Source organism: Haemorhous mexicanus, chromosome 8 (genome assembly GCF_027477595.1).
Source record: "Haemorhous mexicanus isolate bHaeMex1 chromosome 8, bHaeMex1.pri, whole genome shotgun sequence".
NCBI classification, from domain to species: domain Eukaryota; kingdom Metazoa; phylum Chordata; class Aves; order Passeriformes; family Fringillidae; genus Haemorhous; species Haemorhous mexicanus.
The window spans coordinates 10,905,139-10,922,476 of record NC_082348.1 but is presented as its reverse complement, the minus strand read 5'-3'; the positions used below and the strand labels follow the sequence as shown (position 1 = coordinate 10,922,476).

Genomic DNA, 17,338 nt, shown 5'->3' with positions numbered 1-17,338 from the left:
GCCTTGGATTCCCATCTATAGTGTGAAATTATTAGGGCTTTCTTGCCTCACTGAAGCCCTGTGAGAACAAATGTTGGTGAGGGGCCCTGATCGTTTAGCAATAGAAAGTATTGCTGACAGATTTTATACTCTGTGGATCTGTGGAACTACTCAGACCCAGCTGCTGGCACTGAATTTCCTGGTTTGCAAAATATTTTTTGCCTAGACATTATCTATGGAGACTTAAGGGTTTAGTGGCAGCCCAGATGTGGACAGGAATGTGCCCAAGGGTAAGAGTGATATTTTCTCACAGGCACAGGTTTTGAGCATTTTACTGCAGTGCTCTGGAGCATTCTGCCAAACAGGCAGGAAAGAGCCTGTATTTGGCCACAAATCTGCATATAACCTGGTACCTGACAGACTAATCAATCATACACCAGAGACTTTCAATAAACTCGGGGTGCCAAACCTTCTGGCTGAGGGTCCTAGAATATATTTACAATTTGCCATATTTCTGCAAGCTGCAACTTGAAGGAACTCTTTTGGGACATCAGTCATTCTACACAGCCTTCAGCTCCTAAGCCTGCATGATCCAGACCTTTTTTGATACTTTTATACAGCCAGAAGCATAATAGTAAGAAAAGGGTGTGCCCAGGCTGCTTCCCCTAAAACAACACTTGAAAATTCATACAGCACCTTCCCTGCTCCCCAAACCAACCATATTGATGCTCCATCCCTGGACAGCTTTAGTGCGGCCCTGAGAAACCTGATCTAGTGGGTGCCATATTTGCCCATGGTGGGAAGGCTGGAACTAGATGATCTTTAAGATCCATATTAACCCAGGCCTTTCTATGACTCTGTGCTATCTCCTCCCTTGCACCTATCTACTTGGCAGTAACAGGCACATTCAGATCACTCTAAACCAAGTATGAAAATCACTTCTGTCCAGCATCAGGACTTGCATCATCTGCAGCTAAGTAGTTTTACATTTATTGCTGAGAAGTCTGGCAGTCCATAATGACGTGCACTTTACCTGCCAGTTCTGAGTCCCTGATGCAGCTTTTGCTCCCTCCTCTCTACCTGTGGGCTCTTGTTGGTAGCAGCCAGTTGTGACAAGGGCTCCTGAGCTGCACTTCCCTGTGTGACAGCCTAAGGGATGATCCTTTCCCATCTCCTGATGGAGCTGACAGCCCTTTTGGCAGGCAGAACTGTGAGGGCTTCTGGCCATGATGTTTTCTGGCTGGTTTTCCTCAGTACTACCTCTACTCGCTGTGAATGGCTGACCCTTGTAGCCCTGCCTCTCTCATCCGCAGCCTCATAAGGCTATGGCCCTGAGCTCACACCCCTGTAGTTTCCTTCTGGGAAAAGTCAAATATTTCCCTTAGGACTTCTCAGCCACTCTCTCTACAGTCGTTTGTTTGGGTGCCATCCTCCTGTTGTCCAAGCTGTTTCCCTTCAGCTTGCTGCTGTGCCAGATTGTCACACTGTGTCTCAACCACCCTCCTTCACACCTTTTATGTTGTCCTCACCAGGGAGCTCTTGTGAAGTATGATTTTTGGCCTGCTTCCAAGCAGGGTCTTTCACTTCTTTACTGGCTTCTGTCTGTGCCCAGCCAGCAATGAGACAGTCTCAAGGAGTAAGACTCCTTGAGGAGGTGGAATGTCACAGCTATACTATGTCTCTCCTCCACAAAACTCACACTCCCTGGGGCCTGGGCACCCTGCCTACAGCACAGGTGACACTGCAGAGCACTGCTTCTCCAACAGACAGGTGAAATCACTGTGACCGTATTTTCAATTTTTTTCTCACCAATAGTGAGGTCTAGATTATAGTTTTCCCTCTCATTAAAGTAAGCTCAAATGGCGATCACTTGTGCACAAGGGCTGAAAAAAGCAGCAAATATTTCAAAACAATCACTCATTCACAGAAGAAAAACAGTACATTAAAACACTAACACTATATCCAAAACAAAAACAAAACATGCAAACTGTGAGTCAAAATGAAGGTTATGAATTTTTGAAATGTGTGTTTTTATACTTAATGAAATGTGACTCATAATATGGGTAGTGTAGATTTACAATGTTCTAAACTATTCATATCCTTTCTCTCAAGCATTTGGATTTTACAAATGATGTGACAAGTAAATACGTTGCTTAGAAACCATGGTGGGCTTTTGAAACTAATTCTTTTGTTTCTGGGTTTTTAACTTGGCAGGTGTTTGGTGCAGTGGACTTATCAAACTCCTCTGGTTTACTCTCAGACAGCACCAGTCATTTAAGGAGGGCTCTTAGATAAGGATAAAGCTTAAAAATCCAAGTCTCATGTTATTCCAGCTCCCTGTCTGTATGGCATGCCCTCAATACCTCTTACAGTTTCACTCATGCTGTGTCCAATTCCTGAAACCAAAAACTCTTGTGATCCCCCGGGTTTTCTAGGAAGTATTTTCTATGAAGCTTTGAAACACAGGACAAACTAAACCAAAGAGATGCTGTGGTGAGGTCATACTGCTTTTAAATAGAGACAGACAGAAGCAGTCTGAAATAATTTATAACTCTATCATCTAAGAGAATGATGTTAACCAGGAAATTGAGAAGTGGGAGTACTTATAAACGCCACCCTGATCCCAAACTCCTTCCACAACCCCAGAATAGCTGGCATTACTACTAATATGATCTACAGCAGCACATTTAAACATGGTTAACATTTAAATTTAGGTTTCATAAATTACACCCTGCAAAGATGGATAGAGACAGCTCCTATCTCTTTGAGGTATTGTTTCATTTGCAAATTCAAGCAGATGGTGCACGAGCAACTAATGACTCAAAAAATCACCCCTAAAAATAGTCCAGAACAAGGTGTGGATTTATCAGGGAAGGAGGGAACAGAAAAGGCTTTACTTCCCCTTCCCATTTCTCAGACACAGCTCCAGCAGGAGGTCAGCACACCCGGAGCCATGATGCAACAGGGATCCCATCCACACCCCATTTTCAAGAATCTCTCCCCGTCACCTTCCACAGGGTGGAGCTGAGATGAGGAAATGCGTTCAGCACTCCCCACTTTCTCCACACCAAGCATGTGTATCCAACCAAAAAAACCACCCTGGGAAATGACATCTTCATTAAATGTACCCTGCACTGCTCGGCGCAGCCGTGTGGCACCGCTGAAACTTTCAGTCTCCCAGTCAGGTGGGTAGTGCTTCATGAAAACTGACTTTTCCAAGCAAATTCTATAAATACTTGTCACAGCTTCCTCATGAGGCCATATCCTGCAATATAGTGTACCTCCACCGGGAAGCCAGCTTTGCTGTCACTCCCCTGTTTGTGATGATGTTGTACCCCTGTCTAACCACACTTGTACAGGCTCTCAGGGAGGCAGAGAGTCCCTTCAGGACGTGCTGTGGGGTTTGGGGAGGGGTAAGGGAAACCTGCCGTGCAGCCCAATTATGTAAACCACAAATTCCTCAGAGCACCGTGCCTGAGCAATGCCTGGCAGAAGGCACTGTTCACAGCCATCCCCAAAGCAAAGCTGTTCTGAAGTAATAAATATTAATAATTTCTGGTTAAAGATCCCTGCACAAGTAAAGCCTCAGCTTGAAAAGTAAAATGTTTCTGTATGAAAAGCAGGAGGGCCTCTGGCAATTTGAACAGCTACAGGAAGGTAAGTGTTATTATTTACTGCACACATACCGGCAGAAAATGTATATTAAATCACGCTTCACTTGTTTCTGTGAAGCATAAAACTCTCCTCCTGCTACATATCTTGCTCTTTTCTATTGCTCATTCCATGAGTTCTTCCACATGTGTTCCTCATGTCCCTGTCCTCTACTGCTGAATACACTGGGAAGAAAGCACTCTCCCTCCATTTTTGTTAAGAGCAGAGATACCACAATGTTCTAAGTGTTATACTTCAACTGATTTGTTAGCCCGTGCTTAGTATATTTTTATTTTTGGCTTGTCTTATCTGTTTATTATGCAATAAAAAATAGTTGCTGTTAGGACTCATGATTAAACCACTTCTGATACATATTATTTCACTGAAGCATAGCTCTTTTCCCCATTACAAATGCAGCTCTCAATTTTTAAGACCTTGCCTGTTCTTATCTTATGTGTTTCCCCTTTCCTTTTGTGACATCCTAAATAAAACAATGTTTAAAAATATAGGAAAATAAATGATAATTATATACATTGTGCCAGAATAAAGAGTTGCACCAGAACACATTGGGTGAGGATCTGACTTCATCAGCCAGATGAAGCAAAGAGGTTCTGACGTGGATTCTACAAGAGAAGAAAACAGCCATTCACCCTGGCTCTATCACTTACTCAAAGGTGTGTAGATGAACCTCGTTCTGAGCAAAAGTCTTGCCATAGCAAATAAACCATAAAGTCAAATTCTGTGCTGGCAGAGGGATGATGCAGAATGATTTACTGTAGCTCTCCTAACATTTACAATACTGAGTGAGATGCCAGCATTCTGCTTCATTAACCAGTCATTTTGATAGCATCTTTTTTTTTTTTTCTTTTTAATTCTAGTAATTTTCTCTTCTTTGCAATTATACTGGATGTCTAAATCCCTCCACATAAATTATAGCTTTCTTTCCAAGGGGGAAACTGGCTACATAAGCTGGATACACACTCTCCTCTGAAGCCAGAACCTGAAGGGAAGGAGCTTGAGCAGCAACCCTAGACTCATCAAAATATTATCTTTACCTTGCTCCCACAATGAGCTGGTTCCTGTTGGCATCCAGTGCAAGCTGAGAAAAGTCATGCACGCCTGGATAGGTGAAATTCGACACCCAGGGCTTCAGATCTGCAATGGAAACGAGAAAGCAGAAAACAGTAAAGCTGCTCCAGAAGCAGTGAGTTCACCCAGACATCCACTAATGGATTTCCTGCTGAGTTATCTGTCAGGGGAAGGCTAATTAATAACCTCTTTAAAGTGTTTCTATTTATTCTGATTCTCGTCAGAATGTGCAAAAAACCCACACATAAACACAAGGCCGTCTCAGCAGTTGTTTTCACATCCACAATGGAGTGTCAGTATTGGTTTCAGAGACAACAGCAGCTCAATTTTACTAAGTTTAAACTGAGGAAACATCTTCAGTGTCAGGATTAAGTGGTGTAAAAGGATGAGGCTGCCTGCCATAACACTTCCCCAGCCTTGCCTTCTGTGCTAATCAAAGGGAAACTGCTGCCTGCCAGAAAGAGAAGGTTGTGCCAACTGATGAAGAACCAAGTTAGAGAATACTAGTGATTGGCACTCAAGAACTAGCTGCTTCAATGACAGATTTTGCCTTCTCTTTCAGGTCTTAGGTTCTCTTCTATGTTTCACTTTACCTAGCATTTCACAGCCTATCAGCTAAATCCTTCCTTCATTTTTAGATGGTGGGTTGTTGGGTGTCATCACAGCATCTTTGTGGCTGAGCAATTGCAAAGGCTTGAGACTGACTTTATCAACTGCCTTGGATTTGCTCATCTAGGCAACTGTCCAAAATGCAATCACACAGGTTAAATGCAAAGTATTAGATCTGACTATGCTTTGCTCAAGAAGACAAAGCTCTTTCAGAAGTTACATCAACTGAGCAATCTAGGGCAGGAAGTCCTGTTGTAAAAAAGAAACATATATATATATACTTGTTTTAAAAGAAAAAAGGTGAATTACTAGTTTTAAGGTACCCTCAGGCATGATGCTAGGGCATTCACAGCATCCTATCTTTCAATACCACCACCAACTTTGACCTTGTGTATATTACAGATCACAGAATTTCAATCTCTCACCTTACACCCTTACTGCACAAAATAACTGGAAATAGATTTAAATATGTCTTTCAGAAAGTCCTCCAGCTTTACTGTGAGGACTTCTCTTGAGAATTTATTTTGTTAACCACTCTGGCTGTAAAATACATGGAGAATACCAAATGCCTGAGGGGGCAGGGCACAGATGAGACCAAATGAGTATGACTGTAACCTGCCTGTGACCTGTTAACAAGTAGCCCTGTCTCATTCAAGGACTGGTTGTTGAAGATCCAGGAGGCTCAGCACGGAAGGTAATATCTTCTGGTCCCATGCCAACAGGATACCACCACACAGGCCAGTGACCTGATGACTCATAACAATAATGATGCAGTTCAGACCAGTTCAAGAGAGCTCTGAAAAAACATGTTCCACTGTCATTTTATAGCCCCAAAGACAAATTGGGGATATAAGTCTCACTGAAGGCAGCCAGGTTTGAACACTATGTTGCAGGCATTAGTTTCCCTTTCCACAGGGGCAAGAGGACAATGCTGATGAGGAATCTCACTAAGGCCTGTGGTGTCTTGGCATGCTTCACAGGATTACAGATGTGCAATGGTTTGAAACCTTTGACACAGGAATTTTTGTGGTGCAATTTCAAGTCCTTTCTCCCTCCAGGGATGGATGAACCTTAATCAAGCCCTTAAGTTATTGAAACCTTAAGAAAACACATATAAAAAGTACCTAAAGTCTACACGGCCTGCCCCTCTTTCCAAAGCAGCACCCTGACATGGAGCTTCTGCCTCTGCCCCAGCCACCACCATGTTTCAAAACAGCTCTCATAGTCCCTCACCGTGGAGCTGGACACCATCTGGCCTGGCCCCATGCCCCGCCTAACTGGATGCTGCCAGGGCCCCGCTGATGGTGAGACCTCCATCCTCACAATAATAAAAACTCTGCTGCTGGGGCTGGAGGATTTCAGCCCTTCTCAGCATTCCTGTCACACTGTGTAACCACACACAACACGTGTACCTCCTCTGCTCTTCAATGAAAAGGCATGAGTTAAGGAATAACTCCTCTAACCTTCAAGCATCCTCCTACACTCCTCTGGGACCCTTAATGATGTACTAGTACCAGGGAGGCACTGCAGTTTCACCTCTGGCATTCTCCTAATGGGACTCTGACTTCTTTTTCTGTGGCTCTTTAGCTGCAGAGACATTTCTGAGCCAAGAAGCAGAACCAGCAACAATAACACCTTTCAGGCAGGTTAGCTGGCTGATGTGCTGCAGATCTTCTGGCATTTCTCTTGGTGATGGGGGTAGGATTAGAGAATTGCTATATAATGATGATATTTTTAAGGATCCTGCTTTTAGGCCATAATTTCTCTTGTCATTTTACCTCCTCTTTTACTGACTCTTTCCCACTAACTAACCCACTATTAGAGTGCAGTGGCAGGAAGAATATTTCTTCATCTGCTGCTCTAAGCAAAAGCTCATCACTTCAGAGAGGTACACTCATCAGTGCTTCCTTTTAATGGCAAGATTTGACAAACTACAGGTAAAAATATTTTTTTAAAAATTAAAGGCAGTAGTTTGCTTGAATCTTTCCAAGTTGGCTCAAATGTCAATCAAGCCCAAGAAATAACAGGCAGTGTCTTGATTTCTATTAGTACTGCAGGTGGTACAACTTATAAAGAAACCCTTCCCAGTTATTAAATTAAAGGCTGAAAGGCATGCATCCTCATAGCAAAATTAAGCTTTTATAGGCATGTAGTTGGAGATTATTAAACCCAGCATGGTTTCACATAACAATGTATAAATGCAAGTCGTCAGAATTAATGCCAAATGGCACATTTTCCTTCCCAAACTTTTTTCTTCCTGTTAAGAGGGAGTGCAACTGCAACCAAGAATCAGGACATGGGTCTTTTTTCATTCAACATGTTCAAATCTACTGTTCAGACCACAGGCATCCCTAAAAACTTTTTCAGCTTCACTCTGAAACTAACTCAGTACTTCAAGGTAAATGCTGCCCTAGGTCCACCCCATATTAGCTGAAGTTTACACATATGGACCCAATGAACTCCAGAGACTGCTTGTATTTGACCTTCTTCTGAAGGTTGATTTTTCCAGTGCTGACTCCTTAATTTGGCTGGAAACCTTCAGTGCTGGGGTATGTTTACATTTGCAAAAGTATCTGTTTAAAAACAGTATGAAAAATTAAAAACCAAGGCTCTGGCTTTGCAAGTCGGCAGCAGGAGACGGAAAACTTGGAACCACATGGCTTAGGGGCAAAATGTTCATCAAGGCCTCCTTTGTGCTTCTCGTCTCTAATCACTTCCAGGGGGTTAAAGATCCGTGCTCTCACTTCCTCCACATGAAAACCAATGAACAAAAGTTTAATAGTTTCCAACACCATCCATCTCCAGATATCTGATTCAGAACCTCTAAAGCTCCATGAGTCCCTCTACAGCTCAAGGTGGCTCAGGTATCCAGCTGCAAAGAAGACAAAGTTTTGAAGGAAATGTAAGTCTACAGGCACAGCGGTGCTCAGCTATTATGCAAGCCTATGGCAAGGTGAAAAGAGGCCCTCTGCCATTTCAGAGGATGGTCCCTGCAGCCTCCAGCACACTGCTCTGCTCTGACTTCGTGAGAGCACAGGGCTGGGACCAGGATTACTCAGCTGCACAAAACACAGCAAGCCAATTTGCAAGAGCTGGATTTAAGGGCCTGATACAGAAGCTTTCCAAATCATTGTCAGTTTTCCGCTGTGTTTGATGGTTTTTGGATAACCTTCTAAAGATATGGTAAACCTGGTAATACTTGAGCCTTCATCTCCTCAAAAGCAACTGCTCCCCACCTCACCCTTTGTGTGTTTTGGAGGAAGGAAATATGTAAACACTAAGCTAAGGCTTCCCTGTCCGAAGGACAGCATTCACTGCTTCATCTCACTTGAGCCCCTTGTTGCTCCCATCTCCAGCAGGCTGTAACAGCTTTGAGTGTCCAGCACACATCACACAAGAGCAGAGATGTTAAATGCCCAGGCCTTGAAATTGCAAAGCCATTGTAGGTGCATGGAGTATGGCTACCTACAGTGCTATTCAACAACAGCTCTTGAAAAATAATTCTCAGCAAGGATTTCCTATTTGAAGCAAAAGAAACTAAACTGAACAGGACCAAGGATTCTTTGTGTAAAATGAGGGTATACCCACGAGCACAGACTAACCATGCTCCTTTCCTAGAACTGCATGGAAAAGCTTCAAAGAGATCATAAAAAGACCTTTTGAGAGATAAATTCAGAGGGTCCCCATTCCAGAAAAGATAACCTGAATCCCATAGCTTATGTAAGGCTCTGTAAAACAGGCTGATTCAATAGTAAAAGTTTGTGCAATGAATTAGAGCATACACAGCCCTTTGGACCTGTCAGACTCAACGGCAATAAAGAAGTACCTGTTCTGCAGATACTCAGACCTACTTTTGTGCAGTGCTAACTTGATCACACATTGAATGCTTCCCTTACTGCCTCAGCATGGTCTCTTCTAAGTTCTCTTAACTCAGCTTACCAGGACATAATTAATTACTGTGTGTGAGTATTGGCAAGGCTCAGATGACACCCATGACTCCTGTAACTTGTACAATATCCCCTTTTGGTTTGCTTCAGCCTTGGCACAGGGCAGATGATGTATAGTGATTAAACCACTCAGTTTTATTTCAGACCACCCTCTAGGCTTGAGGACTCTCAGTATTGGATTTGAACCATGACCAAGAGATGCAAATCATATTGTAAAACAAGGAAAGGCCTCAGGCTCTATTCTTGGTACAGACTGATGAAATGTCCCCTTTTCAGAATCAGACCTACCATCTCAGACCATCCTCTGCTTCAATTATCCTCAGTATTCGAGCTTTTCATGAAGTAGACAGTTGCCTGCTAAGACTGAGGCCACAGTTTCTGTTGTGTGTGGGCCCCTGACCAGACCCATCAGAGACAAGGCAAACAAGGCTGTAACTAAAGCTGAGAAAGCTAATGATTACCCAGCCATGCTATCACCTGTCTTCTCAAATGCTGCAAGTGTGGACATTTCCAAGAATGCACAGACATTCCAATGAAATTACAGCATTATCTTTATTGGACTGTCAATGAATCATATTTTAATATCAGCTTCATTTTAAATTTTAGCTCTCAGTCGTAGGTCGCACCACACGTTAGTGCAATAGACTTTGGACATTAACTTTTACTCCTACTCCATGCTGAGTTTTAAGAGTAGCCTCCAAAATGTAAAACCACTCCACAATTTATCAAATTTATCAGGGGAGGGAGAAATCTTTTGCTGCACGGGCAGAGCTGAGCAAACAAATGTGTCAGCACTCAGAGCTCAACCTTACTTATGAGGCCAAAAACTCAATCTGGCTTTACCCCAGAAGTCCTCCTACACATACATATCACCCTGCTGTCTTGTCTTCCCATCACCACCTCCACCTCATTGCTGGTATTCTCTCTTTCTTTCTTTCTTTAAACCTGATCCATTGAAATCTTTATTTGTACATTAAATATGTCCTCATCCCAACTGCTGCAATTTCCAGTGTCATTGTCTTCTCAAATCTCTGATCTCCACTCACAGCCCTGAGGATTTAGAAGGTGGTTGACAGAATACATGCCCTCCTACAAAATGGGCCAAACCGGCAGTTTCCTTCTCTCTCCCCTCAATACCTAAACCCAACGCACATGTTCTTCCAGCTGTCTCAGTTTCATGGTTTCATTCAGTTTACCCTTCTGACCCCATATTCACCTTTCCTCCCATTCCTGCTTTCTTTCCTAGCAGTCTTCACCTTCTAGACATGTTTCTACCTCATCTCCTGCCCACTCAAACAATTTTTCCTGTCTTGACCAACTACAAAGCCCCTTCTCAAATGAAAGAGCAATGAACTAACCCATGAGTGGCCTGTGAGTCACTGTGATAGCAGCTTGCAGTGAGCCATTCCTTTTCCATGAGATCCAGGAAGAAAGAGTTGCTAATATCCCTCTCCAAACTGTCCCAGAATATGTGGATAGGAGATGACTGGAAAAATAAAGAATAAGACTTTTTCTCTTGGTCTTGTAAAAGAAGGAATAGTCCTATCCCTCAGCTAACAAGGAATAGAACAGCACAGAAGAAAAGGCTCTGTTTTTTACTATCCTGGAGGAAAAAAATCGCCAAACCAAAGACTCAGTTCTTGCCTCCACAGAGCCATAGGAATCACAATAAACATAGTAAAATTTAAAGCTCTGGATGATTTTATGCCTCTTCTCTTAATATCTACAGCTTCTCTCTGAACTGATCTTGCTGAGCTTCTTCCACCCCAAGAAAGAAATGACAGCTGGAGATCAAGACATGGTCCCAGGAGCCCAATAGCACTGACACAGGAGTTCTTTGTCTTGAACAAATCATGAAACTATTCAATGTCTCAATGGTTCCAATTGTTAAATGGGTTTAGGGATACTGGCTGGTGCATCAAGGTGTAATTATCTGTAATGCATATGATGTACAGGAGGCACTAAGTATTGCATATTGCGTACCAAGCATTTTGACGCTTTTATTTCCTAAATTTTAATTGCTTCTTCAAAACAAATGTTGCTAAATTGTTTCAATATGAAGAATAAAGAACTTAGTCCAAACCAAATTTTTGCAAAAGTACAATTGTAACTGCTTGTTTATTTACTTTTTTATTAGTAATATGGAACAGCTGGCAAAACACACCAATATATGAGGAAGAACCCAGGGATTCAGTCCGAGATAAAGCATACACTAAATAATAAGCATGAATTAGTGCTCGCTTCCAGTATGGGACAGTATGCTCTAAGTTGTCCTGGGGCCACATCAAGGAAGGTTTTTGAAGGACTACAATTCACATTCCTAATTTGCACATGGTGAAGAGTGGGCAGAAGTTCCATCCAGACCTGACCTGGGCAAAGCTGGGAGGCTTCCAGGAGCCAGCAGACTTTCACTTGGTAAATCCCCAGGCCTCAGGCAGGGGATTGGGAAAGAAGTTCTGTAACTCGAGAGATCTTCTTCCCTCTTCAACATGGTTCCTATACCTCAGGCCCACCAAGACCTCAATTCCCAACTAACATAAAATCATTTAGGTTGGAAAAGACCTCTAAGATGATCAAGTTCATTAACTCAGCACTGCCAAGTCCACCACTGAACTACATCCCTAAGGGCTCTATCTACTCTTCTGTTAAATACCTCCAGGGATGGTGATTCAAATACACCACATCAGGTTCTCTTTGACCAGGGCCAATAAAGAGCAAGAGGGTATGCCACAGTGCTGCAAGAGTGGTGGATATGGATGTGTGTCCACGTCCATTTGCCCTCTCTGAGATTTACAGGTCCAAAGGTGTGTATCTACATAGCACAGGACTTTATGGAAAGAATAAATTTGACTTTCCTCAGCTGGCTGTCAGCTGGGACAAACACCACCCTGACACTGCCTCCCCTCCTCAAGAACCTTGCCTGCAGCCCCACAGAGCACTGCACAGTGTCATGTGGCCACATGTCACTCGTGCGCCGGGGTCGGGGCAGGAACAGACGAGAGGCAGGATCGTAGCAAAGGCGAAGAAGGACTTTATTCAAAGGAACCGCGCGGTTTTTATAGAGAGGTACGATAGATTCTCTTCTATTGGCTAACTAACAGAAAGATCTTTCTCACGCACTGTCCTTGAGAGGAACAGAAAAACAAGGTAGAAAAACAGCACCTGCAAATTGTTTATAGTCAACAGGTTATCACATCTTTCCAACTCCCTAAAATTTCTCACAAGCCACTGTGAGAAACGCTTGCTGTTTCTCACTGTCCCATGGCATCCACAGCCACAGCTCTGTGCCCCATCACCAGCTGGTGAAACTTGGCTGAGCAGTGCCACACACAGCCCCACTGTGAGCAAACCCAAAGACTTGTTTTCCTGAGGATGTTGCAGACCGTTTAAATATTGTGATCTGTTGTTTACTGAGACAAGCCCCACAGCTGTCACACAATCTCCCTCACTGAGAAAGATAAAGTGAGTGCTCATGCATCACTTGCAGCTTCCTGTGACATTCTGATCAGTATAATCCCTCTCTTCAGACAAGAAAGCAGCCTGCATCCTGGCCTCTACAACCATGGTAGTCTGATGGGGGAAAAAAAAATCAACACCTCTTTGTCATTATTAAAGGATCCTGCAGTCTGTCTCCTCCACACTTGGAGGCAAATTTTTTTCACTATCCTTACAGTTACATGTCTAAATCAGCCACTTGTGCCAGCAGAAGTGGCGCAATATTCAGGACAACCATTTTCACGAGTGATAAGGTAGGAGAAGGCAGAGAAAGCAGGGCTAAACTCTCCTTGAATTTTTCCTGCAGGTAACCAGATCTGCCACAGAAGCAGAAGTGTCTGATTGTGGTGACTATCTGAAGCAGAAGGTGATCCTCTTTGCTGGCTAACCAAAGACTGAACTGGAGATGCCCAGTTTAATGCACTGTTTGTGCTGTGTAGCTGTCAGGCCTACGAGGACTCTTGTCTTCTGCAGACAAAACTCCCACCATGAGGCAGTTTGAGCAAAGAAGGAGAGCACAGGCTGTAAATTCCTGAAAGAGTTTTGAAATTAGGCTGTTCTCATAAGAATCAGTGTTTTAAATTGGAAACTGGCTAATTATAAACAACCCCACTGACTTCAAGAAAAGTACATATTCAGAACCTGAGTAAGATGAGACTATCTGTAGGCTTCCAGGGTGAACCCTATATGATAAAAAATAATTTTTCTTATGGGATTGCTAGTACTGAAGTGAACTTTATCAAAACATAATGCCATCTTTGAATGAAAGGTTTTAGAAGAATGTGCTATGTTAACACTCACCAGAAGCAGATGTGCTAAATAAATGAAGTCTGCTGTACCACTGCTGTATCACAAACTTGTTCAGTTAGGTGTAGCTACAGTTAGGGAACTATATTAAGTAAGATTTGAAATTGAAAATGAGGTCTCTCCAAGGGATGTCTTTGTTTGCACTGAACCACAGAAAAAGAAGATATGCACTTCATTTTAGATGTCCACTCTTTTTCTTTTCTCTGATGTGTGCCCTAGATCAAAAAAAAAAAAAAGGCTGCCTATCTCTATGTCCTAGATCCAGCCCCTGTGCCAAAGACAGGACCATGCACATGCTGTTGTTAGCCTCAGTTACACCAGTGGTACCTCTGGAAAATATCAATCAGCTACTCTGCTGCTCACATGACTTTTTCATGGCCTTGGTCCATGCAGAATGGTGACCTGAGTGCCTGTTCCTCCACACTGTGAGTCTACCTCACTCAGTCCTGCTGCTGAGGAAGCCTCCCTCTCAACAACACCAACACTCATGGTCACAGGCTGCTCCTTCACTTGACCTGTTGTACCTCTTTAAAGTTTTACCTTCCCTCACTCCCATATGTTAAGTTACTCGATCACTTCACTTCCTGAATCTTCACTGCAAACTCTTCCTTTTCTCTCCTGCTTCTCATGATTCATTCCATCTAAAGCATTTTGTGAATGAAGGACATTCTTCCAACCCTCCCTTTCTTCCTGAGGTCCCAAGAAACAGCACACTGAGTAATTTTTTCAATCAAGTCTCATTGCTATTATTTGTGAAGTGCTTTGGACATCATTGCTACAAGCCTTGCTTAATGGAAACAAAATCCATCCTGAAATGCACTGAAGGTCAAATATTCAGAAGCACCAACAGGATGCCACCAGTTTCCAGTTGAAACTGCATCATTACTTAATGTTTGGGCTCCCTGCATGGAGAACCAAGAGCAGCAAGGCCCTGAGCTAGAACACAATTCTCCCATAATGTATTGTGCCATCCCTTAATGCTTACATACACCTGTAATACTTCACCTCACAATCTTCATCCTTCTTTAACTAAAATTTTGGTTTGGATTGTCAAAATCTCACTTGCTCAAGAAAAGTGTGTATCTTGACCAGAATTTCCTGTGGGGCTTTCCCAGCTGTCCTTTGGATAAATGCTAATGTGCCTTTTTCCAATCAGTACAGACTATAGGGAATAATGTATTAGTGACCTATTCAACAATAGTGGGAGTGTTTGGTGAAATGTAAAGAACTTTCTACACAAATAAATCCTACCTTATTATCCTTCAGCCCACAAAGTTAAAATAGCTTTTGCTTTCAATACAAAAAACCATTTAGCTGCTCCCCACAGGTTTCAGTGTTTGAAGCTGGACACATTTCAATAAAATGTTGTTTAAAGAAATAAAATATTGAGGAAATGCATAGCAAACTACATTCAAGTCATCTGAATCACATTTATCTGGTAGGAGGTAATAATTACAGACAGTCTGAAGTAAACCCCCAGATTTAAACACTCCCAAACTAAATCACTTTGAAAACCTGAGGCAACAGACAGAGCAACTTGTCTGCATCTAGGAGAGATTGAGGATTAGACAATGGATCACCTGCCACACATTGAGAACTCACACCGGCCATGATGATACAGTCTGCAAAGCTGAGATTTGCAGTCCTGAGGAGATCTAAGCTATTCAACCAAGTCCCCCTCTGTCCTGTGCCTCAATGTGGGATCACCTGAAGTGTTTTTATGGATGAAGACAGGCTGTAATTATTAAAGCAAGGACAAATGATGTTCTTCCAGCTTATCCTAACTGCCATGACCCAGGGGAAAAAGTCCTGAGAGACAGAACAGTGAAAAACCTGTGAAGTTATCATACTTTTTCCTGAGCATACTGATTTAATGGATTAAATTAATGAGAAATAAATAATGGAAAGAACTGCAAGTGGAAGCCTGCCTACAACTCATTTCCAGTGAAGTTGTGAACATCCAAATGGTTCACGTAACACAGATGAGTTTGCAAAGTTTTAAGCACTTGGTAAACAAGATGAAGCCAAACACTCTGCAGCCATTATAAACATGAGTGCACGTCCCTCATGGCTCTGGCTCTTGAAATAACAAACCTTACATAGGAAGGAAGATATAACATGGAAGATGTTTCTGGTTTTCCCAAAAGGCATGTTACAAAGGAGCTCCAAATATCTTTAAGGAATAGCAAGGGTGTTTTATATCCAAGAAAGCTATACAATGAAGTATACTGCTGGCAGCCAGGACAGTAGGACACAGGCATAGACCAATTGCAAATGCAGGCACTGATCTATTGGCAGCAAAACCCATACAGAAAAAAAATGAGAAATATGAACATGATTGACAAGAAGGAGAAACAAATTCTCTGGTGTTTGGCTTACCAGAGTGGACCACGGGGGATCTGTGCTGGGATGACAAACTGTTTTGTGAAATGGGACTTGGAAGCATGTGTACATGCATGTATAAATAAAAAGGGATGCACTAAGAATTCACTTGACTTGTTTCACTAAATTCTCAACTCACCGAAAAACAAACAAGCATGCAACATCCCTAATGTAGATACCCACTAACAGTCAAATAGGTAGTAAGACCCAGAAACAGCCTCCTGGGAAGTAGAAGATCATTTTCTTATTGATCTAACAAGGGAAATCAAACTTTAACTGGATTTCCTATAAGCACAGAGTAGAACAATCTAATTATGAAAAGCCCAAACTGGGTATGTTATTATTGCTGGTGAACTGTACAATGAGCACCATTTATAAGCCCCAGGGAAACTGGGGCACCGTTGTGATAGTTTGGTACTGTGCAAACACACAGGACAGTGCTTGCAGCACAAAATTCCTGTTGTGTCCCTCAGGATCTTCATGCAGGCTGCAAGGATAAACCATTCAGCTCATGTTCCCTCCCCAGCCCACATCTCTCCTGGCAGTGCAAATGTTATCTTTAGCATTTAAAGTATGTACATCTAGAACCAGAATGTTTGCCCCTTGACTTGTCTAGGCCATTTTCTCTGTGTCACATGTGATGGCACAAATCATCTTGGGAAGGGAGTCTGTAAAGAAACACACATTTCTTCAGGTCTGAACACAGCTAAAGTTAAAGCATTTCATATACATAATCTCCTTTCTGCTTAAATGGGTAGGACATGTACTGGGTTCTACCTTTCTTACCCACTCTCATAGCAAGACAAAGAGATGATTGGCTAGTGTGGATGAGATACAGTAAGAACATAAAAATACAGAATTTCTCAGGAAATAAGGGGAAAGTAGAAAGAAGTTTTACTTGGGTTCTTCTACGACAAGGCTATTATCCAGTCAACTGGATATTAAGAATATAATCTAGGGGTAAAGTATAATAAAAAGAGACTGAGCACAAGCAAAGTGGAAACTGAAGACTGGAGAACACAAAACATAGTATGGCATCCCATATGTCTGGTGATGGGAAGACTGGTTAGCAAGGTTGTGAAAAAGAAGTTATTCAACCCCTTTGTAACATAAACTGTTTTGTTAGCCTATTCATTCTGGCAGTAAATTAATGTACCCTGTATGACTGAATGGTCAGAGGCCTTATTATTATTGTGGTCCATCCACAGAAAATTGCTGGTGTAACATAATCCTTTCCCCTGGCAGCAGGAGCATCAGAAGGGCTCTGCTGGGGTCACTCTTTCAGTCATTACACACTCCCATTGTGTACAAGGTTGTGATTCATGAGTCAATGCATCTGGAGAGCCACAGAAAGCCCCTGAGGCACACTGTTAAGCAGA

The 17,338-nt window shown here is 42.5% G+C and overlaps 1 protein-coding gene across 1 annotated transcript in view; it reads right to left on the bottom strand.

Annotated features, from left to right (window-relative positions):
* The window catches only part of SEMA5B (semaphorin 5B), a 266,561-nt gene that overhangs the window by 114,704 nt on the left and 134,519 nt on the right, over window positions 1-17,338 (bottom strand). The window contains exon 4 of the mRNA XM_059852719.1: window positions 4,686-4,785. Within this exon, the coding sequence (XP_059708702.1) occupies window positions 4,686-4,785 (100 nt within the window). The remainder of the gene's footprint in view (window positions 1-4,685; window positions 4,786-17,338) is intronic.